Genomic DNA, 27,893 nt, shown 5'->3' on the forward strand with positions numbered 1-27,893 from the left:
TTATTTTGGTTCATATGTGTGAATCTTTCTTGGTAAATCTCACAAATATGAATTAAAATAAGTAATTTCCCACCAAATTCCCCTTCCTGAAATGCGAAAAATTGATTATTATTAATGTAATATAATTATGAAAAATCTATCCATCCATCCATCCATCTATCCATGTATCTTCCACAGAAAATCCTGTGAATAAAGTATGGAGTGCCAAAAGGTTCTGTATTAGGCCCTTTGTTGTTGTTCATGTACATGCTCCCGTTTAAGATGATAATAAGAAACACACTGGTGTTTTTGCATGGTACTCCAAGTATCAAAAACACAATGGTATCACTATGATAGGTTGAAATGCAGATTTATTTATTACATTTTATATTTCACAGTAGTCTACTAACGATTGAGAGAGGAAATGTACTTGGTTGTCATGGAAATACACCTTTTACTAATGCAGAATATATTTTATTTTATTTTTGAGCTGAAATGTGAAAATTACTTGAAGCTTTTCATAAGAGCCACCCTTTTATAGCATGTCTGTCACTTTGCTTCTTTTTTTTCCATCATATTGTAATGTGCAATTAATTGTCCAAAATACAAATACTGTTTGAGTTTAAGATTAAACCTTTTGAAAACCCTCCCTTGCCTAAAGCCAGAGAGCAGCTAATCAAACTCGGTCATCTCAACCACCTATGGGGTGCTGGGCACTTCTTTGTGTCAAAGTACAATAGACATTTTCTGAGGAGTACTGAAGAGCTTCCAAAATTCAGTTTCACAGAGTCGTTGTCGGCGACGTGATCTTGGGTGGGCTTCGATGCACGGCCGATGCGTGGGATTTATAAATGAAAAATGTTTATCAATAAAACAACAGTATTATGGAGTATTGAAACAAATTCCCTGCATTTGTTTAAACAAACAGTATGAGCTATTAAAAGCATGATTCAAGTGTGGAGGAGCTAATTATCTTATGAAAAGCTTATGTTTTTGCATTTGAATGAGGGGGCATTTTAAAAGAGGCTTAGGTTGTAGAAGGAATGTCAGCAGCAGGTCTTCCTGTTCTCAGTAAGCACTTTCCTTGCAGGCATTTCCTTCTCTTACCACTGTTTGACAGGCCTCACTCTGTTAACCCCGAATAAAAGAAAGTGCAAATGAGCATACCTGTGGCAACAGACACGACGCTGCCACCCAGGCACCCAGAAATAGAGTGAAAAATCTCTCCCCACGGCTGAGTTTATGATGAAACCTGGAGCTGCTGGTCTGCTATCAGCCAGTTGGAAACTAGCATTGTTTAGAGGAGCTTTCCAGTGTTCACTCAGCTGTGGAAATAGTGAACGAGTCATAGCCTACCAGCACATCAACAAATAGCATTTTTACATTATTAAGATATCTTTGAAAGATGCATGGAATGTAGCTGTTTATTTGCTATATTTAACATGTAAACTGATATGCATGGGTTTTGTCAGTCTACTGCACAGTAGCAAAATTAGTTAAGTGCTAAGTGTATGCCCTTTGTGTCTTTAAAAAAATATCTTTCCTTTCAATCATGTCAAAAAGGTTCAAACATTCACTGATGCTCCAGAAGGAAACACGATGCATTAAGAGCCGGGGGTGAAAACTTTTTGAATTTGAAGATCAAGGTAAATTGTACTTAGGAAACATGCAAGTAGCTTCTGTTGCTTCCGAAGGGCAGAACTAAATGGAAAAATAATAATATATCTACAAAATAAGAAAAATTTGGACATCTTCATTCTGTTCAAAAGTTTTCACCCCCGGCTCTTAATGCATCGTGTTTCCTTCTGGAGCATCAGTTAATGTTTGAACCTTTTTTAATTGTGTTTGAGTCCCTCAATTGTCCTCAGTGTGAAAAGGTGGATCTCAAAATCATACAGTCACTGCTGGAAAGGGTTCAAATATGCAAAAGATGCTGGAAAACTGAGGAATCTGCAGGACATGGAGGATTTTTCTGAAGAACAGTGCTCAGTTTAACTGTTCAGAACAAACAAGGGACTCATGAACAACCATCACAAAACAAAAACACAGTTGTAGATCATCCAGGTAACCACACACAGTAGTAAGAACCAAGGGTTCCCAAACTTTTGAAGGGGGTTATTTTAATAATTTCAGCTGTTTGTTTATCTTGTGCACTATATGTAAACATATTTTATGTAAAATATCTTACTCAGGACAGTACTAAATATAAAATAACATGCATTTTGTAGGATCTCTCTTATTTTGTTAAAATTATTCACATTTTCACAGATTCTGCAAGGGGTTCCCAAACTTTTGCATGCCACTGTATATAAAAATAAATACATATACAATACTGCAGTATCTCAATACTAAAATAACACTGATTTGATCATTATTATGATGGTAAAAAGCACTGTCTGCTCAAACTTGTCCTTTTTATTACCCATAATTAAGCAGAGTAATTAATTTGACCCTAAAAGACACTCTGTTTTACAATTATTAAAATGTAAATTTAGAATAGACGAGGACAACTGTTATTATCTATTTTTATCTGTTTGACTATTTCAGCTCATATAAACAGACCCGGACTGCTCATAATTGATTTATGGAATATGAAGAAGAGTTACATGATTACAACTCTGAAGTATGTTTATGTCATTCATTACAAGACTATATACTCAATTATAACTAAGGCACTTGTGATAATTCAATCACTGAATGATTAATTGATTGTAAATGAATTGCAAAAACATAAATGAAACCAAATTTAAACTACTTGATAAATATTTCACAAACTGTTTTTGTACATTTACTTTTAATTGAAATGTGTCTGAAATTGTAGACAGCACGTTTCTGAATTCGTTTCAAACGCTTTGGCCTCATAACACATTCAAACACGTGGGAAGTTTCAGACAGAATGCCTGGCAGTGGTTTAATGGAAGGAGCGATCCAGGTTCCGCGTCTTAGAACGCACTGCGCGCGGAGGGTTCAATCCATGCGGATCATTCTCCTGGATTTCATGGCGCTTCCTCCTCCTCCTGCCCTTTAGTTACATTGTATCTCCCTTACTGAAAGGAGCGAGGGATCTAGGACTCAACGCAAGGAAAAAATGAATGAATATACGTGAAAATGGACGTGCCGAGATGTTGGATTTATCGTCCTGGAGTTCAAGAAAGACGTATTTGAAGAACGCTTTGAGGTTTAGATCCTGCAATGCCAGTTTCAAGGCAGTGTTTCCATTTCTGAACGGGATCTTTAGGAGTGTGATGGCTGCTGGCCTTCCCTTTCTCTAGTTGCTGGATGTGTTGGAAAGTGCACTGCTTTGGGATCATTTTTGGAATTCCGTGCGCAAATCCAGAGGCATTCCCACCTTTCTCTATGGAATGTACATAAGTATTCTCTGGATAGGGGTTCGCGTGTGGGGTAAGTGGCGCTGGGATTAATGCATTTCTCTTTTGTGTGTGTGTGTGGTGGGGTGGTGTTTTATTAGTGCATATGGAGACTGGAGGTGCTTTAGCCCTTTAGCTTAGCTCGGTTGTCATGGCTCACACATGCTTTGACCATTTTAGCGAGTCATTTCCTTAAGAGCAACGCGGACCAATGCGTTTGAACCGCGCGTATCGAACAACAAGTCCCAGTTTACTCGATTACACCAGTAATATTCATTTTTTCACTCGCGGAGTGAGGAAATACACTGGTTATGGACTCAATAAACACTCCGACTGTGTTTAAAACAGCACTGGTTTGTTTATGCTGGGGTTGCAGTTCTCTGTGGAACAGCTCGAGTCTGTTATGAATGTCAAAGGATGTGTGAGTATCAGCAGATTCATAGTGAATCACAGCTTTCAAACAGAACTCATATAATACAACCTTCAGCCGCCACACGTCTTCAGAGCAGCCCCCATACACTAACAAAAGGTACCATGGTATTACCATGGCTTTTTAGACATGTTACCATGGTTATGTCATGGTTTTTGGACGTGGAGAATACCTTAAAGTACTTGAAATGTAAATAAATGTATGTCAAAATACCGTGGTATTAACATTTGATACCATGTTTATATCTTATCTGCTCGCTTGATTTTCCCACTGGTTCAGAATAATTGTATCAAGCCATAATTCTGCTAGTTTTATCACTGTGTTGATTGAGTAGAGGCCAAATGTGTTTGCTTTATGATGGGGATTATGAACTCTGTGGCTAATCTTCACTGCCTTACACTCATCCTTGTCAGAAACACTAGTTTTCCTGCTCATCACCTTTAAAATGCTTGCGTGAGCTACTTGTGAATGCATACTATCTCAAAACCTTTAGTTATCCTTAAGGTAAAAATGATTTGTTGCTGCAGGCTAATGGGAAATACATTTCAGTGTCACCATACATTGTTGGGAATTGGACATTTTGCAACTCTTGTATTACCATGATTGTTTTAGGTGTACCATGTTACAGGGTTTCTGCGGGTCTTAAAAAGGTATTCAACATTTAAATTTGCCTTTCCAGAAATGATGTAAAAAGGTCTTAAATCAGGGCAGAAACTCTTAAATTCACAAAGCATTGGCATTAGATGTTAAATTAAGTATTTTTTTCCTAATGCAAACATCAAAATTTCCTCAAATGAACATACGTTGACTTGAAATGCAAACTGAACATGCAAGGTCTCGTTTTCTGAGAAACTGAACAAGATTTAGTGTGAATTAAGTTGACATTGGCAGATATTTACTCTTGTTTTAACCATAAACTCTTTTTTTATAAAATTCTCAAGTAAATGTATCCATAAATAATGGATGTAGGGTTTGAAAATACAACATCCAGCAGCTAATACAAGACATTTACTTACTTATTTAGAGGTCATATTGACTTACTGTGTTCCATTCAATTTTTTCCTTAAATGTTCTTTACTTGGTCTTAAAAATGGCCATGTAAATACATATGTTAATAAGATCTAGGTTTATTCAGTCCCATGGTTCCTAATGCAGCTATTGTGCACTATTGAGTGTGTGTGAATGGAACTGAAATGCATTTGCCTTATTGTATCTATTTAAAGAATCAGCACAGATATCAAATAGCATCAAGTGATGGCAAGCAGAAAAATCATCATATATAGCATATGGAAAATAATCAGCTTTGAGAAGAAAACCCAGAGTTCATTTGAACTTGGAAAGAAGAAGCGTTGGTGTAGACACGTTGACATATGTTGAAATCATTTAATGAGTCTGAACTTGACTTTCGAATTTAATATTTTGTTTCCTCCTTTGGTGACAGATTGTTAATACAGTGTAGCACATTGATATAGGTTGATTATATTGGCCACACATCATCTGCCTTTACTTTACAGTACTCTGATATTATTGTACAACAGTGTTATTATTAGATTGTAATACTATGGTACTCAAAGGAACTTCATTCCATGACACCACGTCCAAAAAACATTGCAATATTTTTGTAAGGGTTTCTTGAAACCAAACACAGGCAAATAGGTGAACTTTCATATCATCTAGTTTCAGTATGATTTGCTTTTATCAGTAATAATGTTGTAGAGTACTTGCGTGGAGATGAGTTTGCAGTCAGCCAGAGGGCGAATCTATTACCTGTGTCTCAGATCAGTTTTTTTCCTCTCTTTTTAGCTGTTTAGTGTCTGTAGAGTTGAGATTTGTCTGCAGGCCAGAGCTAGATGTTTATTGTCTATACTTTACACTAAAAAAGCTTTTGCTCTGCTTTGGTCTTGACAGCTGTGTTTTTTATTTTATTTTTTGTATATATATATATGTTTTTGTAGTCCATATATCGTAGTGCTCCTACCACAGACAAGCTTTGATATTGAAAGTTCTCTGATCCTGTGTTAGGATAGTCCAGAGAAATCAATAAGTCTGAACCGATGGGAGCGTACAGCTGGAAGAGAGATTTATTGCTGTAGCTCAGTAATGTTTGTGAATGCTTAGCAAGATCCATACACTCATTATGAATTTAGTGTTGTGTCACCACTCAAGCTATGCACATTCAATCTTTATTGCCGTTACAAGTGGTCTGTTATGCACTTTTGTTAGATTGTGCCTTTAAGTTATCTTTCTAATGCAGATGAATGTTATTCTTTGTCTGTTTTTTTGTGACATCAATAGGGTTGATAATTCTAATTATATTTTATCGGCCGTATAAATGTATCCAATATTGTGAAAATTGTGATGATTTTAATGTACTTTTATTTGGCAAGACAACTTGTCATTAATATGAGTTTGTGTTTTAATATCGTATGTTAGCAGAACTTGATTCTTTCTAGAATCAGTTCCAATGAACTTTTATAATAAATCTGTTCTAAACACTAATTCAAGATTTTATTAGGGTTATCTTTCAGAAATGTTTGCAAAATCTCTGTATGGCTTAAAAATGCTTTAAAATGTTTTTGCGAAATATTGCTATTACTGTATTGTTACATTGGAGCACAAATATAAATTATTATATCTCATTCTTTTTTTGTATAAATTTAGTGGAAAACTGTGGAAAGCATGCCTTTTTACACCGATCTGTACTGTATTTTAATTTTTGAATGTAACCTCTTAAATTTACATACTTGACAATAATGACTGTTTGTTCAAAATAAGTTCCCCTGTTCACTATTTATATAATTTTACAACAGAAAAACGAATATCAATACGCATATCACATATTTTCAAAAAGGCTAAATATTATTGAGATTTGTGATCCCAAAACACTCATTCTGTGATGCCAGGTTTAAAAGTGTACTGAATAAGCTGTACATCTCCTGGACTTTTAAAGGGCTCAAACAGGCTCTTCACATGAAACCATAGCGCACAGGTTAGCTACAGATGTTACAAACTGACTTTGACTCCTTTTTTTTGTTAACAACTGTTTATTAAGTTTTATTTTGTGGAACAGTAGTACAAAACAAAAAGCAGCTGTACAGATTTAAAACCCATCCCACCCCTTGGTAGACTCAAAAAATAAAATAAAATAATAATAATAATAATAATAAACACATTAATTAATATTAGTAGATAAACAATAAAATAATTTTTTACAAAGATTTGACTTTGACTGTTTGTTCCAGCAGAACATCTGCAGTCTTTAGATCTGCCCACTGTGAAAGAATGACCATCTGGGATTATGTAAAGCGTGCATGGTTGTCAGATGATGGCTCATCAGTGAAGGGGCCTACAATCAATACAAGGTTTTGTGTCTTGTTCTTGGTGAGCTATTGTCATTTACAAGGCATAGTTACAGAGAATCCAGTGGCTCTGTTGCAGTAGAAACCAAATCCTTAATTAAATGGCAGCACAATCATTTCCATCAGAACTGTCAATCTAGAGTCACAAAATTCAAGAGGATTTTAAAATGTAGTATGATATTGAAGCTACGGTTTTCTTAATATAAATGAAACGTTACCAAAAGCATGTATTTCGAGATACGCATTAGGCATTCAAGTTAGAAGAGTCAATTCATGCAATATGCTTGACTGGGGAACTTCAGTGTCTGAGGCGATATCACTCACATTCAATGCCACTCTTTGGCTTTTGTGATGATCAGAGACTTGCGAAAACCTATATGGAACTAAATGAAAGGCTGATATAAGCTCCAGCTTATTGAACAAAGCCCTCTGCTCGCTGAACTGATCTGCAGTTAAGCTTGGTGAAGCATTTCAAACATGGATAGACTAACATGAGTTAATCAGATTCTTACAGATTTAGTGTGAGGCTGCGGTTTCATTTTTATTAGAACACCGTGGTCGTTGCTTTCCAGCCCTTGTTTGCAGCCCCGAGCCCCTTAGCACTGCAGGACCAATTCTGCAGACTTGAGTGTTAATTTACACCATCAGAGGTCAAAGTGCATGCTCCTTCAACTTGTGTGAGCTTATTTGGCCGTACCCTCGCTAAGCAGAGATGACCTGTGAAAAAGAATGGCTGCCTTAATTAGTTTACAGACATCAGGCCAATGTCAGCAGACAAATACTTTGGCACAAAATATAGGTCAAAATGCTTACAGTTTCACACATCAGTGTTCTGTTTAGAAGCAAATGGCTTTGCAAAAAATGTTAGTTGTTATCCAAACCTTGTTCGCTGTTCAGAGTGTAACATTGTGCTTTTGTTTGCAAGATGTCGATGTTTGTTAACGACTAAAGTAGTGGTCAAGTGTTAATGGTAAATGGGTTTGCAATGGCCGATACTGAGATCCAGAGAGCAGGTTTGCCACTGGCCAATACAATGCAATGCCTATGAAATGAAAAAAATTTAAACCCATTACCGATGTTTATTATCTGGTGGGATAATTTTGGGAATGGCAAAAGATGGAAATTCCAATTGGAAATCTTAAAATGGCAAAATAAAGAGTGATTGTCCCGGGGTGTGTTTTCCAAATGCAACTATTGTCGCAAGTTCCAACATTACCAAAAGAGTCCATTGTAACTAAGAACTAGGGATGCACCAATACTGGTATCAGTATCGGGCCCGATACTGAGCTCCTGTACTCGTTAAAATGTTTATAGTCTGTTTGTTCAAACTAGCTATAGAACTAGATTGAACAAACAGATCAACTCAGCTATCAACAGATCAACTCTACCAATCGCCGATACCACACAGCATGAGATAGGTGCCAAAGAAACACCGACAACAGAACAATAGAGAGCAGAATGGAGTTATTAGAGATTAAGAATGTCTAAGAAGTATACGTATGCAATAAATGTAATGTTAAACATTCAGTATTAAGGCCTTTATAGCTGATGTGCGCGAGCTGATGGGCTAAGCTAAGCACGCTGAGTGGATTGAGCACGCGGCCGCGCAGATGTGCGAACTCTTCGAGTGAATATCTCTTTCTCACAGGATAGTGGATATGTCCTGGATAGTTTGTAGTTCGGTCGGATATGTCAAAAACAAGTAAGTAAAACAATGCACGAGAGAGCGCTTGCACACTTCTGTTGTGTGATCTTTATTGATGTTCGCTCACTTAGCACGCATCATTTGGCTTAAAACTAAATCGTAAATATAAGACAATTTATAGGGGCATTCACAATAAACATAATTTATTTTCAACCTTAAGCATGCATGACTTTCGGGCGAAAGTGAAACTAACAGCCTGTTTGAAATGCGCTAGGCTGATTTTATGCGCTAGGCACCTGTCAAGGGGGGCGCGAGCATCAATTAATTCAGAGACATTGCCTTGAAGATTTATGAATACGAGCTTTCAAATCTTCAGCCATCCGCTAGGGGGCAATCTGACTCCCGCTGTTAGGCGACAGTGAGAATGGTGTAAAATGATTTACGGTTAGTCATGTCAGAAATTGAGGGGGGCGCGAGTGAAATTAGACAAACTTGGGGGGGGCGCATGTCCTAAATTCTAAACTTTAGCGAATAAACTGATAATGTGAGAGATGTTGAAGGTGTCTGAATACATTTTGGTTTGACTGTATTTATTTGATAAATTAAGTTAACCAACTAACATTTTACATACTCTTTTGGTTTCTGGACCAAATATTTAAAAAATGTACAAATGCAATGAAAATATCGGTATCGGCAAGTACCAACAATAAAAGTATCGGGCGACTACTGGAAAAAGTGGTATTGGTGCATCCCTACTAACAACCATAGTCAGCTAATGATGCTTTTGGGAAATGCACCCCTGGCCAATGTATCAGTCCCAATATAGGCCATCACTGTACTAATGAATGAAAAATGTTGTAGTTTAACATACGTGTGTGTTTGTGTTAAAAATGCAACATCTTCATAATCACTAAATTATCATCTATTTTTATGTTTGCGAAGCTTGCATTTTCAACTTTATGTAATTTTACTAACAGGACTCTGCAGATTTGTATCTGAATAAATAGTAATATGAACCAGCATAAATATTTGAGTATTGTTTCTACCACAAGTGTTGTTTAGAAACTCTTTTGCAAATGTTTCTTCACCAAATACCACAGCAACACAAGTTATTTACATAAGTTGTGAGTGCAATTTATTTTACTTTACATGCACTTACAATGTAGTGTTAATCTGAAAAGTACTGAGTAATGTAACTACATGCACTTAACATAAAGGTCTATGATTAGAACCTAGTTATTACCCAATTATTACTAGAATATGTATATAGCATGCGTATGCATAACAGGACTGTAAAATAAAGTGCTACTGAAATTTGATTTGAATGTGATGAAAAAAACAAATGTGCATCACCTTTTGAGTCAGTTTTTTATCAAGCAAATGAAGTCAGTATTGATAATTCATTTTTGCAATGCAGAGGAAAGTTGCATCTGAATGGCATTTAGATGCTTTTACACACATTTAATTCAGCTCAGAGGGGCATGTAATGCCTTAACCTACAGTTACAAATGCATAAATAATGTTTTGATATTTTAAACAACTGATATTTGAAATTAATGAAAAAATAAGATACTTTAAATGTGAAATTAAAACTGCCAGTAGGTGGCAGCAAGTCACTGTTAATAAATGAGTCATTGCGATTGAACCAAATCATTTAAACGGTTGATTTATTCAGGAACAAAACACTGTCATGTTGCTCTGAGACGCAAAACAGTACTGTGGCTGTGTTTGGATTTATTTTTGTTGTCGAAATTGAGCAAAAACGGGCAGTATGGTGTCTCTTAATTAACTTCTAGCTTATTGAACTGTTGTAAAAATCATTTGTAATCATGCTTATTTTTGGAGAGAAAAAACGGCACTCTTCTGTGATATTGATTAACTTTATGAAATTACGTAAATGTAAATTTTCTGCCCCCATATCTTGAATTTTGTGATTATTCTAAATGCATTTTAGTAGACTGAATCATGCGGTTTCAGTCTACTAAAACGAATCATTCGGTTTGTAATGCGTACCGAAAGCCTCGTACCGAACGGTTCAATACGAATACCTGTATCGTTACACCCCTACAATTTAAAGAAGGTCAATGTTATTACTCACGTTTTATATTTGTTCTTGTGTGGTAAGTCAAGTCTATGTGCAGTGCTGCATATTCATCGCTTACCGTTTCATTTTCAGACTACAATTTCAAGTCAGATAATCCCTTTTGTATGTCTCTCCTCTAGGGCAAAATGTGGGTGACTGGGAAGTTTACATCAATACGTTGAGGCTACTGTTCTCCTTCTCCCCTCACCCTGGCAGTCTGAGGAATCAGACGTTACTGTGACAAACCTGGGCCGCTGGCACTAAAATGTCCCTAAGTGGTGGCACTGCAGGCGGGAAAGGTGTGGACTCGAATGCGGTGGACACTTACGACAGCGGTGATGAGTGGGATATCGGGGTTGGAAATCTGATTATCGACCTTGACGCTGACCTAGAGAAGGACAAACTCGAGATGTCTGGCACAAAGGACGGCGGGGGAATGGCAGCTCCACCTAGTGCAGTAGCGGCTCTTCCAGACAATATCAAGTTCGTGAGCCCGGTGAGCGCCCCTCAGGGCAAAGAGAGCAAATCGAAATCGAAACGCAACAAAAATTCTAAAGACAATAGCAGCAAGTCCCCAGCTGCAGATGGAGCAAAAAAGGACCATCAGGGACGGACCCAAGGGGAGGTTACTGGTGCGACAGGTAGTTCAGGAGGGAGCAGCTCTGCTCCTGGTAAAGGCGTCGAGAAGGGCGCCAAGGCCTCACGCGGTGCGCCCAACAGCAAAAAGGAGAAGGAAGTATCGAGCGGGAAAAGCAAGAAAGAAAAAAGCGAAAGCGGACCAGTTGCAGTCGTGGCTATTGAGAAGGAGATAGTAGCAAACGCTCAGGCGTTTGGAAGCACACGCAACACACCCTTTGACAGTACACAAAATGCAGATATGGCTGTGACAGAGCAGCTTGGGAATAACGCTCTGGAAACTGTTGGAATTGTCTCTCCGTTAGCTATTAAATCAGAGCCAGAGGAGCATGACGGGGAATGCAGAGCTTTGAAGAAGGTGAAAAATGAAAAGGTAAGCGCGGAAGGCCCGCTTGTGTATTTGAACCGTTTAGCTGCTAATGGAAATTATGTTATTGAAGTATTGATAACGGGAGTCAATATTAACGACCTAATCGCCTGAATGCAAGTAAGTTGTTTCCTCTGCTGTAATGTTTTCTTTGCATCGCATATGCTTTTTGATTGACATTTTGCCGCTTTTATGGATCAGATAGTAAAGAGAGGACTGGAAATGATATGCAAAAGAGGAGGGAACAAACTGAGTAATTGTTGTGAGCCAGATTGAACATTGCATTACGCAAATAAGCATCATGGTTATTTAAGCACTAGGTTGTGGCTCTGGCATTTAAAAAAATCAAATTTTGAAAGATTAAATAAATTGTCATAGTCATGTGTAAAAAAGCAGTATTTAAGCAATGTTTACAGTATTATGATAACACTATTACATTACAAAATTGGCTTGGTTTTCTTTTTCTTCCTGTCGTTCTGATCTATGAATAGAGGGAAGTTTAGGCCTGGTTTGACTGTCCATGTCGCTTAATCCCAGGAGCCAAAGATGTAGTTGAGGGGGTAGGGAAAGAGCTCAGACCCTCCTAACCCCACTGGCCTAAACTTGCAGTGGGGGAAGGGCTGGAAGAAGGTCATTTAACTGCTCGTATACAAGCTTTTAATCAGAACAGAACAGCTTCTGTGCTTCTGGGGATAATTAAAATTGGGAAGGAAATTCCAATTAAAGCTTCAAATCCAGTTTCAGATCTTAAGAAGCTAAGTGATGCCAGTGTTTGTTTGTCATTTTTACATTGGCCTTTTATCCGAATGAAACTTAATGATGTAACTTTTTGCAAGTAGATACTGTTCGACTAAAAGAACTGCTGCGGATTGGCACATTCATTTCAGGATTATGTTTGCTATTGTTGTGCTTTGTTGTTTGGTTGTTCCGATTCCAATACTAGTATCAGAAATTCCACCGATACCACACAAAATTATGGCATTGGTATCGACAAGTACTTGAACACGTGTACCGAACCGATGCCATTTTCTTAAACAAGACCTAGTTATCTTTGCTTAACACTGCAAATCAGAAATCAAATCTTCGCTGCTCAGAATGCAAACACAGGAAGTTGTGCTGTGTTGCCACAAGCAACCACTATTTAGAGCGGCGAAGAAATACAAACGTACAAGCAGTGCACAGCTTGGCATTATTTTAGTAATTGCTGCAATTTCGAGGGGTGGCACAAGTATTAACAACTTTAACACGAGTAAAGGCCATTGCACACTGAGTCCAAAATTTTCGTGTGCGTTTTTTCGTAGTTGTCATCCTTTCCTATCAAAATGCATGCTATGGATGCGAAAACGCAGAAAATCTAACTTTATCCGAATTTTTTTATGACGGACGAAAGTTTCGGAGGCAGTGTGTAAATGTGATTGACAAAACGTGAGGTCGTATTTATTTTTCAGCGTGCAAGAATTTCGGACTCTGTGTACAATGACCTTTACTTAATAAAGCATTTATTAAGAACATAATAACATAACCCGAAGAACACGATGTAGACTAACCATGTTCCGTACACTTCTTAAGTTCTTTTTCGCTTAAAGGGGACCTATTATGCAAAAATCACTTTTATGTGTTTGAACACAGTTGTGTGGCCGCAGTGTGTGAAAACAACCAGCCTATAATGTTAAAAATCCACCCACTCATTTTTTTATAAAACCAATAAATCATAAACAGTCTCTCCAGATGAGTTTCAGATTCTCCCTCTGTGCATGTCACTGAAGGGGAAAAAGTCCCGCCCATTTGTGACGCTGCCCTTTAAGCATAGACGCAGCCCAGAGTGCGAAGCTGCGGTCCACCATTACTGATAACTTGCTGTAGCTGCTGGAGACAATGTCAGCGCCAAAGATACATTTCAAGTGTTGTGTTTTGGGATGCACTAACGAACATAAGAGTCTCCATAGACTCCCTCCATCTGAGCCGCTGAGGACACTGTGGTTAAGTTTCAGTATCTAAGGAAATGTCCTGGAAAAAATCGGTAAAGTCCCCAATACATGTAGGGATCAATACCAACGCTTCGTGCGCAAACGTCTGCTCCAGACAAAGTAAGTAACACGCGTTTGTTTTCCAAACTGCCCTTCTGAAAGAGCTTCTTGTCACTCTGTAAGGCCTATGATGCTAAAGCTACCATTCTCTCTGTCTGTTTTCAATGGTGCTGCCTTCATGAATGATGGAATAGGAATGTGGTGGTTGAAAGTTGCATATGACAGCAATGCGAGTCGATCGCTTGAGTTTGTTGAGCTCATAATCACGAGTGGGACTTATAAAATGTGATAGCATGCCATGCACCATGAGACCAGGTATGTTGTTAGTTTTATCCCGCCGTGCTCCCCATCTGTGTAATTCACAAACGCAAATTTATTATGCACAGTACGATCAGATGACTGACTTTGAAACAGAGTACATTTTCTGTAAAGATAACAGGCTTGTACTAATAGAGGAATGTTTATTTGCAAAGGCTAGCACTGTTATTACTGGAGCGTGAGCTCTTGAAGCTCTGCCCTCTTCTCCGGGAGCACCAGCTCATTTGCATTAAAGCAATATTGTCAAATGCAGAGTGTTTTGGCTCACACCCTAAAAGTGGCAATTTTAACAAGCTATAAAAATGATCTGTGGGGTATTTTGAGCTAAAACTTCACATACACACACTGGGGGTATCAGAGACTTATTTTAAATCTTGTAAAAAGGAGCATAATAGGTCCCCTTTAAGAAAAATAATATTACTGTCAAATGGATGTCAGATAACAAAAATACTTTAGTTCACTGTATATATTTGTTCATGTTTTATTAAGGGATATGTCTGAAGCACACTATAAAATAATTCTATCAATTCACACAGGGCTAGTAGGACAGATACTATAGATGTATATACAGATACACACCCAGGTATCGGATCAGTACTCTGTATCGGCCCGTACCCTGAGCCTAGGTATCGGTATCGGGAAGGGGAAAAGGCTATCGGAACATCTCTAATTGAAATTCCAGTCATGGTAAAGAGCCTACCCTGTGACTTTAGGAAATGGTTTTAAGGCCTTTTTTAAGGTCACTTCCTAAGGTTTTTTGTCTTTGTGATGAGATGCCGTGATAAAATAAATCTGTGGTAGATTAGGTCTGTAACTATAATTTCAGATTGCTAAAGAGTAAATGTGGTATTGATGACCCAAATGCTGTAAATCAAAGCCAAATCCTGTACTTTCCCCAGATTTCCATATTACATAGTCTTCTTGGAAGCAAGTCAGTACAAAAGAGATCTTTGCTTCCTGGTGATTGTTTGAAATCACATGACTATTTCCCCTCGGGTCAAGTGGATATTAAGTAATTACAATGTTTAAAACTCGAAATATGAAATGATTCGTATAATAAATTGGTAGTGATTCTTCATCTGACATCTAGAACACCATTTAACTTTTTATGTTGTGACAGTTGAATTTACATGGGTATTTCATATAATTTAAGTTTCTGTAGGCCACTTTTAATGAAAGACATTCAAAATTAAATATCTTGTAGGGCTGTGCATTTAATCGAATTCGATTATCATGCAGTAAAGCCGGTTTCCTGATTAGTAGTATATCGCCATCACCTGCTTTCAGATGGAGCGGCATTTACTACACAGAGCCGTAGTTCACTGACAAGCTAAGCAAAATCGCGTTCATAATCGAAAGTGATTCGTCTGTGATTATGAACGCGATATTGCCTAGCTTGTCAGTGAACTACGGCTCTGTGTAGTAAATGCTGCTCCATCTGAAAGCAGGTGATGGCGATATACTACTAATCAGGAAACCGGCTTTACTGACTAGATGCGCATGATAACCGCATTCGATTAATTGCACAGCCCTAATATCTTGTATGTTCGATATATATGATAAACTATTGACTGATTGATAGATTTTCTGATGTTTTCCCCACCTTCATTTTTGGTATCTTCAAAATCCATTAGGACATCCTCTATTTTTTTGTAGTTTTCGTAATAGAGTTGGGTGGTGCAAAAACATGTTCAATTTGGTGTTTTTTGATAGCATTTAAAATGTTGAGTTTTCTTTTGGCTCATGATGCAGCACGCAAAAGGTAATTGATTAAATAATACAAGGTGGAAAAATATCAGCCATTAAAGCAATGGCAGGTCTGAGAAATAAAGCCATTTCGTGGTGCTTTTCCCTCAGCTTTGTACATGGCGACTGCTAGTATGTCTGGATGGGTGTTAAAGCCAGCAGCAAGGTGGGGGAAGGGAGCACGGCAAGCTCGCACTGCTAATTCAGCTCATGAAAGGCTTGAGCAGTGAGAGCAGCTGTCCTCCATTGTCAGCCAGCAAATTTCCAGCATGCCTCATTTCACCTCTCAATGTGAGCAGAGAGAAAGCTAGAAGGCAGAACAGAGGGGGATAAACAAACGGAGACCGATAAATGAGGGAAGGAATGAATAAATGGGAGAAAACTGTTGAATGCCTCAAGTTGCCGCAGTGCTTCCAAACGGAGGTGGGGATAGATCATGTGTGAAATGCCAGCGGTGAAGTCTGCTTGTAGCTTTGCGAGAGGTTGGGAGGTGCTCTGCTCGGATCTGCTGAGAAAAAGGCCACTCGAGGGCCAGAGGAAGGAGAAGGGGGAGCAAATGACCTGGCTAAATGAAAGAGGGGAAGGGGGGTTGCATTGTAAGTGGATGAAGTCTTTAACTTCCTACACACTAAGGAGCTTGTCAACGCTCCCACAGTTCCACTGAGGCAAAAGAGGACTCTTGAAGAAATCAGGGCTGCTGCACAGTTCACATGCTTGCACTACTTCAAGTATAAAATATTTTGGGCCACAAGATCAACATATTATGCGATACTATAACAGTTGAAATTTCACAATACCAAAATATGAGGTATTAACTGTTGCTTCCAAATTTTAGATGAACCACTGTTCAAATAAAAGTTCTGGCCAATACCAATAAGCTGCTAGTTATCTTCATTTTATGGCAGAAAATGTATTAAATGAATAGTATTTTGTACATTAAAAAAAATTAACTAAATGTTTTGTTTTTATTTTCCTCAATGTTGTGGTGCTTGTATACTTTTAATTATATAAGCTGGCTAATTTTTAAAACAATTACTTAAAATAAGTGTTCTTTAAAGACAATAGTTTTTTTTTTTTTTTTTTTTTTTGCATTATTGCTGTTCGATTATTACAGATGAGATCATAGACAGTGGCAGCTTTAACAGGCTGCATTCACACTAATGCACAGATCTATTTCGATATATATGTTTTGTCCTGCTCTGAAAACATAACTGACTTCATTTACATCAATTTCGTATAAAATTAATGAAAAATGCATTTAAATGCAGCCGCGATCGAGCTTCAGGACAAACAAACACAAAGCACACGTGTAAGTCTGTCAGCATGTGAGTTTTGTGCATCTAATAGCACTGCATTCCAAACGGCATAAATGAAAGCATATCTAAAAATAAATAATATTTTAAATATAATAAAAATGCTGTGCAATGAATCCCGCCACGATCGTCTCTAGCGTGCAAACGTGCCATATGCGGTAAATAAAATCCAAGCGCAGAATTGATTCAGAATCGTTGAAGAGAGAATCACGATGCATCAGAGAATCTTTTTTTTTTTTCTCCCACCCCTAGTGAGAAGATATAGGCCCTATTTGCTTTATACTATGTAGAGATCTAATTAGGGTTTTATTCACTTAAGAACAGTTGATCAACAAACATGCAGAGAGCACATCAAATATGGTTAATGGAAACTCAAACTTGCATGCTTTTTTAAGAACTTAAGTTTATGTTACATTGACTTGGCAGAGCATTTGTGTTTTAAAGATTAACTAAATTATCGTGTTCGGAATGATGGTGAATAAAAGATTTTTAACAGAAATGTGTAACAAATTTCTGGTTGAACTAAAGCCCCATTCAGACTACACAATTTTTTTGGTCGGTTACGACAGACATTATGCGATTTTGACTCATAAAATCTTGTCGTGTCATGAACAAGAAACATGTCAGACTATACAATGCTACCCGAGCATTCATCGCAGGCCGTCATTAATGACATGGGTGCTGTCATAGGACAAGACAGAAGGTGCTATGAGCATAAACAAACAACGGCTAGCATGTTTTTCCCTGTCTTGTCATCAGAAAAGCCCAAAAAAGAAAGAAAGCCTGACAAACCTGACATTGCATGAAGAGGATGTTATGGTCTCTCAAAGAGAAATGAGGCAAAATTGTTTTTATTTTACCTTTTTTCACTGTTTCAAAAAACATTTCCTCCATTGTAAAATTACAGCAAGACCGATCCCATTATCTCTCTTTCGTTTCGGCTTGTTTGAAAGCTTGTACAAAGGCGCTTCTGTGCTCCTATTGGCCAGTGTCACAGATGTGATGGAACTTGTGTACGATGGGAAAACACAACAAAAAAACAACTTGGTTTATTCAAATTTATTCTTAAAATAGCCTTATTAAATCTTTTCTTTTTCTTCAGAAATTCTGTGTTGACATCGTGGAGTATCGCAGAGGTGTCATGCACTATGACACACTACACGAGATGAGAGAATTGAATCGCCCATTGTCGTTTACGAATCCCCACGACGTCCTACGTCAAGCAGATTGTGGCAAAATCGGCTAAAATCGTGTAGTCTGAACGGGGCTTAACCCTTTAAAGATTACAACACTCATAATATACAGTATAATATGCAGTAGTGCTGTCTAATGATTAATTGCAATTAATCACATCCAAAATAAAAGTTTTGTTTACTTAATAAATATAGACAGTACACATACATATATTATGTATATATAAATACACACACACATACAGTATATCTTTTGGAAATATTTACATGCATATACATAGGGCTGAGTATCGTTAAAAAAATATTCGATACCGATACCTTGAGTTCGATACCGGTTCCTGAACGATGCTTTTTTTCGATACCAATTTTATGAAATCAGTTGAGATCAGAGATCAGATTATCTCAAAAAACTTTGATTTTATTTTTTCAGCTTGTTGACATTTATACAGACTCAAAGTCTCATCTCCTGAGCCACTGCACAAAGGAGCAAAATACGGTGGTGTGAAAGGTTTGGCCCCCTTACTGATTTTTTTTTGCATGTTTGTCACATTTTAATGTTTCAGATCATCAAACAAATTTAAATATTAATCAAAGATAACACAAGTAAACACATTATTATGTTTTATGTAGTATGTCTAATTATTTGAATGCACAAAAACAACTTGGTTTATTCAAATTTATTCTTAAAATAGCCTTATTAAATATTTTCTTTTTCCTCAGACATTCTGTGTTCTGTATCTGGTTTTTGGTTTGAATATTTTTATTGATTTTTTGATATCACATTTAACAATCTCCCAATCCTTACCAACCCCGGAGTAACGCTCATGCTGTCCAGTAATTCAAAAAGGAATGACAAGTTTAAAAAATAAATAAATAATAATAATAATAATAATAATGATGAAAAAAAAAAAAAAAAATTCAGTGCATACATGTGTACATCAGAGAGAAGAGGGAAATAAATAGATAAAATACAAAAAACAAAATGTAAATTCAAATCAATGAAAAGGGTATTATTTAAAATTGTCAACATAATCGATGAAAGGTTGCCACAACTTAAAGAATTGTTTTCCCGATCCTCTTAATGAGTACCTAATCTTTTCAAGGTATAAACAAGACATCGTTTCTCTAATCCATTGAATATGTGTGGGTGGGAGAGAATTCTTCCATTTTAATAGAATGGCTCTACGTGCCAACAAAGAGGAAAAGGCAAGAATTTTACACATTGATACAGACAGCTGTAACTCCTCTGGAGCAACTCCAAACAATGCCACAAGTGGTTCTGGTTCTAATCTGCACTGAAGAACCACAGAAAGGGTGTTAAATATTGACCGCCAGAAACGTTCCAGTTTGGGACATGTCCAGAACATGTGAATTAAAGTACCTTCAGCACACTGACATCTACAGCACAAAGAGCTAGTACCAGGAAACATTTGAGCTAATTTAACTTTGGAAATATGAGCTCTGTGTACTACTTTAAACTGAATAAGAGAGTGTCGAGCACACATGGATGATGAATGAACCTGTTTAAGTACACAGTTCCATGTGTCATCCGAGAGTGGTCCGCCAAGGTCTTCCTCCCAAGCTCTCCTGATGTTGTCTAAAGAGGAAGATGCCTGATTTATCATTAAATTATAAATTATGGAAATTGAGCTCTTAGCTAATATATTGCACGAGAGATAGCAATCCAAAGGATTTTCAGGAGGGATCATGGGAAAATCAGATACAAATGACCTAACATAATCTCTTACTTGCAAGACTCTAAAGAAATCAGATTTAGTAAGACCAAAGTGTGACACTAACTGTTCAAAAGAAGCAAATAAGTTGTCAATAAATAAATCTTTAAAGCATCTTATCCCCTTGTCAGACCAACTCCTAAACGACCCATCCTGCATTGAAGGTAAGAAAAAGTGATTACGGGCAACAGGGCTAAGAAGAGAAGGATCCCTAAAACCAAATGATCTCCTAAATTGAGTCCAAATCCTCAGCGAGTGTTTCACCACTGGGCAATCGACAAAAGTATAAGAAATTAAATGTAATTTGGCTGCAAGAAGTGCTGGAAGGGAAATTTGCTTATGGGCATATAATTCCATGTCCACCCAGGATGGTTTATTAGGTAGGAGGTGATAATGCCACCAATACAGTGTATTTCGTATGTTAGCAGCCCAATAGTAAAATTTAAAATTAGGCAGGGACATACCACCATCTCGTCTAGGCCTCTGAAGGTATAATTTACGCAAGCGAGGATGTTTACCATTCCAAATAAAAGTAGAGATAACCGAGTCCAGAGATTTAAAAAATGACAACGGAATAAAAAGAGGTAAACACTGAAAAAGATAAAGAAATTTAGGAAGCACCACCATCTTAATGGAATTAATGCGTCCAATGAGAGAAATTTTTAAAGGAGACCATTTAGAAAGATCCTTCTTAATTCGTTCAAGAAGCATACCAAAATTATGTTTAAAAAGATGTTTATGCTGGCGAGTGATACAGACACCAAGATAAGTAAAATTATTTTTGACTATCTTCAGTGGTATGTTGGAGTACTGTAATTGCATATCTACTTTATTAATCGGAAAAAGTTCACTCTTTTGCAGATTAAGTCTGTAGCCGGAGAGCTGGCCAAACTTCTCAAGTAAGGTTAGAGCTGCAGGCAAAGAAGTCTGCGGGTTAGAAATAAAAAGCAATAGATCATCTGCATACAGGGTTACTTTATGCACGGCCTCACCACGTGTAATTCCAGTAATCTGCTGACACTCACGTAGAGCAATTGCTAAAGGCTCAATAGCAAGGGCAAATAATAATGGGCTCAACGGGCAGCCCTGCCGGGTTCCGCGATGCAAGTTAAAAGGCTGAGAAGATAAACCATTGGTCAGTACTACAGTAGAGGGTGCGCTATAAAGTAATTTAATCCAAGAGAGAAAGACCGGACCAAATCCAAATCTTTCCAAAACTAAAAAAAGATACTCCCACTCCACCCTGTCGAAAGCCTTCTCGGCGTCCAAAGAGACGACACATTCTGGAACGGACTGATGCTGAAAATAAACTATATTAAGTAAACGGCGAATATTAAAAAAAGACTGACGATTCTTTATAAACCCAGTTTGATCAGGAGAGATGATGGTAGGGAGAACATCTTCAAGCCTTGAGGCAAGCACCTTCGCTAAAATTTTCACATCACAGTTAAGCAAAGAAATGGGCCTATATGAAGCACAATCCAAAGGGTCCTTATCCTTTTTAAGCAATAAAGAGATACATGCTTGATTTAAAGTTGGGGGAAGAGTTCCAGTCTTAAAAGACTCAGAAAAAACATTAGTCAGAAAAGGAGCAAGCTGTACAGAAAATGTTTTATAGAATTCTGACGGAAAGCCGTCAGGTCCTGGGGATTTCCCAGATTGTAGGGAAGTAATGGCAGCTATCACCTCCTCCTGTGAGATTGGTTCTTCTAAAAGGTTACAGACATCAGCTGATAAGGTGGGGACATTTAATCGACCAAGAAAATCTTCAACATCCTCCCGCTGAAAAGAGTCAGCCGCATACAAAGTAGAGTAAAAATCTCTAAACTTTTCATTAATGGTACTTTGATCAGTTGTTATCTCTCCATTATCCAAACGAAGACCACTTATAATTTGTTTTGCCTGGAACCCGCGCAGCTGATTAGCCAATACTTTCCCAGATTTCTCCCCACTTTCATAAAAAACACTCCTGGTTCTCCTCAAAAGGCCCACTATTTCATTGGTCGAAAGTAAATCGAGCTCAGACTTCAATTTAAGACGCTTCTTATACAGATCTGGTGTGGGAAACTTAGCATATTGTTCATCCAACCTAGATATCTCATTAGCAAGAGATATTTGCTTTTCTTTGGAATTTTTTCTTTTAGTAGTGGTATATGAAATAATTTGGCCTCTTATATATGCTTTAAGAGCCTCCCACACTACGGAGTCTGAAACATCTGGTGATTTATTAACGCTAAAAAAAAAAGGAATCTGGTCAGAGATAAAGGAAATAAAATTCTCATCCGCCAAGAGTGAAGTATTGAAACGCCAGTTCCTCCTAGGTGAAGACAGATTTAAAAAAGTCAAGTCAAGAATAAGCGGAGCATGGTCCGATATGATAATACTTTGGTATGCACAGGATTGAACTCTAATGTATCTGGTTTTTAAATGAAGGCATAAAACATTAATTTAATTTATCTTTAAATTATTGAAAATCAAACTTAATTTATTTTGGCAAACAAAGGGGGTTTACTATTAAAATTAAAACATGGAAAAATGTTGTTTCAGGAGCAATTAAACATTTAAAAAATTAGCAGAAACAAGCATCCACATTTAATTGTCCACTATTCAATGCCAATACTGACAAGTCAATAAAAAATCACTAATATTGCTTGATAATCAGTATGGTTCCAAATATACTTTGCATCTTTAGTAAAACTGTTGCTGCTTCAGCCTTGGATTTGTCACGGTTAAAAGAGTTGAAAAAGAAATGCTACGTAGTCCCGTCTGGTTTCGTGAACAATCCCAGCCTGAAGCACACTTTTAGAAATCCACTGCAAACAGTTCATCATCCCAGAATCTTTTGGCATACATTATGCATTATGTTTGAGATGCACTAATCCTACTCTGCCTGACTGCTTAGGATGCATATTATGAATCGTGATGTGTTTGTTTAGGGTATGTGGTCTGATCGTTTGAACAGCTCTCACAGTACAGAGTGAGGGTGGTAACGTGTAGCGATTGGCTGTAATTTTGTAGAAAACTTTACATAATGCATAGCATGTGCAGCACATTGTTTTGCCGAAATGAACATTTATTTAGCCTCCCCCTTTAGCAAAAACAGCTGTTGTATAAAGGAACCCAGGGGTGGGCATTGGACCATCATGAATCTCTTTGTAATGGCAGTTCTTTCATTTTGACAAGCACAATACTTTAAGCCCTTGAGCTGCTATGAAAAGTGGAACATCATTGTTTGATCAAGAAAATCACGATCTCATTCTTACATCTTTCTTGTACCGCGGAACGTGTAAAGAGCTGCCATTCAGTGTTGCTTAGTCTTGTGGTGTGTTTAACATCTTTGTGCTCTGGCATTGTGTGTCGAGTTACTCTTGCTCTAATGAGGTTAGTGTCACTGGAAAGATCCTTTTAAGAAGATTAGAGGGTATTGTTGAAGATTTCAGCAACAGAATGATTTAGCATTGCTTTGTGCAGGAGACAATCCAGGCTGTCTAGCGCTGCTTTAGTTCGCAATTTACACATCTATGCATATTGGCGTTAAATGTTGCATAAAAGTCAGTTCTGGTACTAGTTTGTGTTAAGTTTGTTCCTTACTTCAACTCTTCTAACTGGGTCAGTGGCTTGACTATTTTTTGTCTATTCTATTGGTTTATTCAAAAATACATGAATTGAATTGATGTTTTTAATTTCTGAATTGAAATTCATTTGGAAAGTTTTTGGGAGAAATTTCAATTTCAGCATGACACATGTCTTGAGTTCATAATTATATAGATATAGACTTATTTTTATTTAAAAAAAATTTTTTCCAATAAACCACTATCATGTTGTGCAACCAACATGCTTAAATATACAGAAAAAAAACTAGTATACCCATGATTGTGTCAAGGGCAATAAGTCATTCAAAATAATTTGACATGGTTAGTTTAGATTGTTAAATGTCATGTGGAGGGACTTCCCAAAAAAGTAGCAATATTTATGAATGAATAATAATTTACCTTGCTAAAAAATACTTAAAACCTTAAAAAAAGAGATTAAGACATCTACACTTAAGTATTCAAGGTTAGATTTGATAAATATAGTTTTTTTTCTTTATAATGGATTCTCTTATGTCATTGGCCCTTCTACAAACTGCACATCAGTCAACTAAAGTATAAACCGAAATAAAAAATGTTGGCCAAATCTGACATCTAGGCACTTCATTGATTTTTTTTTTTCTTCAAATATTTGCTAGCTGTTTATCTGCTTGAAATAGAAATCTTTTACTTCTCTTTGCTAAATTGTGTTCTGAATTGTGCACTTTTGTTAAAATATTCATGTTTTCCTTGTCTCACATCCATCTTCTGTTTCTTTCACTATTTCACACCCTCTCGTCACGGGAGCCCCCGAATGAATTGAGCAATTCAGCAACACTAATGCTGCCTTGGTGCTGAGAGTAGTGCCAGTCTCAGTTACTCATTACGTCATGTAATGCTATGGATGTTTTATGTGGAGAGAACGTGCTGTGAAGTATGTTTTGCTGCTTCAGGGGTGCAGAGTGCACATGTGAGATGAAAGGCTCGTATTCCCATACTCCCATGTTCCCATAATCAATGTCAGCCATGACCACAGCTCTGGATGCCACCCTTCTCTTTGCTCTGAACACTGAGCTCATCAACATAATTCTGCAAAACAATGTATCTACTAGGGGTATAACGGTTCTCGGTGAAAAAACGAATCGTACCGTTCTCCACCCATGGTTCGGCAAGCACTTGCACCGCGGTTGGACTTACAATGCATCTGTAATATGGCTTGTTATAAATAACACGTAAAACAGACAGAGTTAATATAGGTTTCTGTCAATGGATTCACATTCTGGCTTCCCAATACATTACAACAACAGTGATGAACAAAAAAAAAAAAAAAACGTGGACAAACCAGTCACTCTTTTTTTCAATGCGATTGGTGTATGCTGGAGTATGACCCATCGATTATGCTGTTGTCACCCGGGTGTTGATTGCGTGTGCAGGTGAGGCATGATCAGCACATGTATTTGTGTTTAAACTAGTGCTGGGCGGTATACCGGTTCATACCGAATATCGGTGTTAATTTTTGTTATATGAATTTAGAATATACCGCAATACCGTTGCAATGCCGCTTAAACAACGTTCGGAACGCAGCGTGGCGCGACACTGTTTGAGAGTGTTGCACTGTGGTGAAGGCACAGCTTTGTTTTAGTAAGCATGAGGGTGAAGATGGACAACCCTCTACAATGCGAGTAATTCACTCGGATATGTGACTCAATCTTCACTAAATGATGTCTTATATTTGCTCTATTGTATTTATTTGTGCTGTTAGATTATTTGTTCTCATTTTCTTTATTTTTTTATATGACAGTAGTTTTATCCCTAAGCATAGCACAACTGTTCCCGAAACCGTGACTCTTAAACTGTGATACAAACGAACCTTGAGTAAACTGCACCGTTGCACCCCTAGTATCTACTGTTAAGGTGCATTACTATGAGTACCTTAAAAACAATGTATAACACCTGTAATTACGACCAAGATGGCGGCGCGAACACATCGCGAGGCTCAGCGTCTCTCCAGTTTTTGCAATTTTGCAGTATTTTTCCTGCTCATCTCGGGTCTGTTCTCACTGAACAGCTTTGCCTTAACATCATACACCCGACAGGAGCTTTTGGATATCGGTCTGCACTTTTCCAACAGTTTTATAACCAATCATCGACTCATCCCGGAGATCTCCAGAACACCCGAGGCAACGCACTCTGCTCGGCCGGGCGGAAGTGCTCACAGGCGGCGCCGAGATCGTAAACAAAGGCGGGGGAAGCGCGGAGGACTAAGAGCTAAGCTAAAGCTAACACCGCACCGGCTCTCTTTACCCAGCATTTTCCTCGCTAATGTGCGGTCATTGGTGAACAAAATGGATGAAATACGACTTCGCATCACCCATAGTAAGAAACTTTTGGACTGCAATGTCATGGTTTTCACTGAAACATGGCTACATAGCGACATACCCAATAATGCTATTGATCTAACCGGACGCTACACGCTCCGAGCAGATAGAACGGCAGATGACTCCGGCAAGACCAGAGGTGGAGGATTGTGCATTTATGTGAACAAAGCTTGGTGTACGAACTCTGACATTGTTGGAAAACACTGCTCACCTAACCTAGAGTTTCTCATGGTCAAGTGTAGACCTTTCTATCTGCCGCGGGAGTTCACTTCCACCATCATAACTGCAGCCTATATTCCCCCGGATGCTAATGCCAAGCTTGCTATGAACGAACTGCATGCGGCCATTAGTAAACAACAGACTGTACACCCGGAAGCTGCATTTATTGTTGCGGGTGATTTTAATCACTCCAACTTAAAGACAGTGCTCCCCAAATTCCATCAGCATGTCTCCTGCCACACTAGAGGAGAAAAAACTTTGGATCATGTTTACACAAACATCGCAGGAGCTTACATCGCGACACCCCTCCCCCACCTGGGACAGTCTGATCACCTTTCTTTGTTTCTCACCCCCAAGTATTCACCCCTCATCAACCGTGTGAAGCCATCAGTGAAGACCATCAAAGTGTGGCCAATGGGAGCAGAGTCTGTACTTCAGGACAAATTTCAACAAACGGACTGGAGTATGTTTGCTTCCCAGGCTGCCAGTGGCTCTCACACGGACATTGACATCTATACCACCTCTGTACTGGATTACATCAATACCTCCATTGACAGTGTTACAACAGAGAAACAGATCACAACGTACCCTAATCAGAAGCCATGGATGAACAAGGAAGTGCGGCTCCTGCTGAAAGCCCGCAACACTGCTTTCAGATCAGATGACGCTCAGGCCTACAGCATATCCAGGGCTAACCTGAAGAGGGGCATCAAGAAGGCCAAGCACTGCTACAAGCTAAAGGTAGAGGAGCATTTTTCCAACTCTGACCCCCGGCGCATGTGGCAGGGCATCCAGGTCATCAGTGACTACAAGCCATGCAACTCCACTCCAACGGTCACAGACGTCTCCTTCCTTGATGAGCTAAATGACTTTTATGCTCGCTTTGAGAATAACAACAAGGAGACAGCCACCAAGATCACACTCTCAGGAGACCATCAGGCCCTCAAACTCACCTCCACAGATGTCTGCACAGCATTGAGCCGGATCAATGCATGCAAGGCCGCTGGCCCTGACGGCATTCCTGGACGTGTGCTCAGGATATGTGCAGAGCAGCTCGCAGAGGTCTTCACAGACATTTTCAACCTGTCCCTCACCCAAGCAACTGTGCCAACATGCCTTAAGGCCACATCCATTGTGCCAGTGCCGAAACACTCCTCCCCGACGTGCCTGAATGACTACCGCCCCGTAGCACTCACACCCATTGTAATGAAGTGCTTTGAGCGACTGGTCCTGGCACACCTCAAGAACTGCCTCCCACCCACACTGGACCCACACCAATTTGCCTACCGTAGCAATAGGAGCACTGAGGATGCAGTATGCACAGTACTGCACTCGGTACTCACACACCTGGATAATAACAACACTTATGCACGGATTTTGTTTGTTGATTTCAGCTCAGCATTCAACACCGTCATTCCCTCCAAGCTGATCACTAAACTTGGAGACTTGGGTGTTAACACCTCCCTCTGTAGCTGGATTATGGACTTTCTGACCAACAGACCTCAGCATGTTAGGTCAGGCCACACCTGC

General features: G+C 38.4%; 2 protein-coding genes across 2 annotated transcripts in view; both read left to right on the forward strand.

The window, feature by feature from the left end:
- LOC306874033 (activating signal cointegrator 1-like) overlaps positions 1–11,585 on the forward strand; it is an 86,154-nt gene extending 74,569 nt beyond the window's left edge. The window contains exon 13 of the mRNA XM_079423708.1: positions 11,005–11,585. Within this exon, the coding sequence (XP_079279834.1) occupies positions 11,005–11,105 (101 nt within the window). The 3' untranslated portion in view covers positions 11,106–11,585. The remainder of the gene's footprint in view (positions 1–11,004) is intronic.
- Positions 11,130–27,893, forward strand: part of LOC306874027 (zinc finger protein 609-like) — a gene marked incomplete at its 5' end in the record, with an annotated part of 58,398 nt that continues 41,634 nt past the window's right edge. The window contains one exon of the mRNA XM_079423691.1: positions 11,130–11,873. Within this exon, the coding sequence (XP_079279817.1) occupies positions 11,130–11,873 (744 nt within the window). The remainder of the gene's footprint in view (positions 11,874–27,893) is intronic.

This window comes from Barbus barbus, assembly GCF_936440315.1.
Source record: "Barbus barbus genome assembly, chromosome: 1".
Lineage (NCBI taxonomy): Eukaryota > Metazoa > Chordata > Actinopteri > Cypriniformes > Cyprinidae > Barbus > Barbus barbus.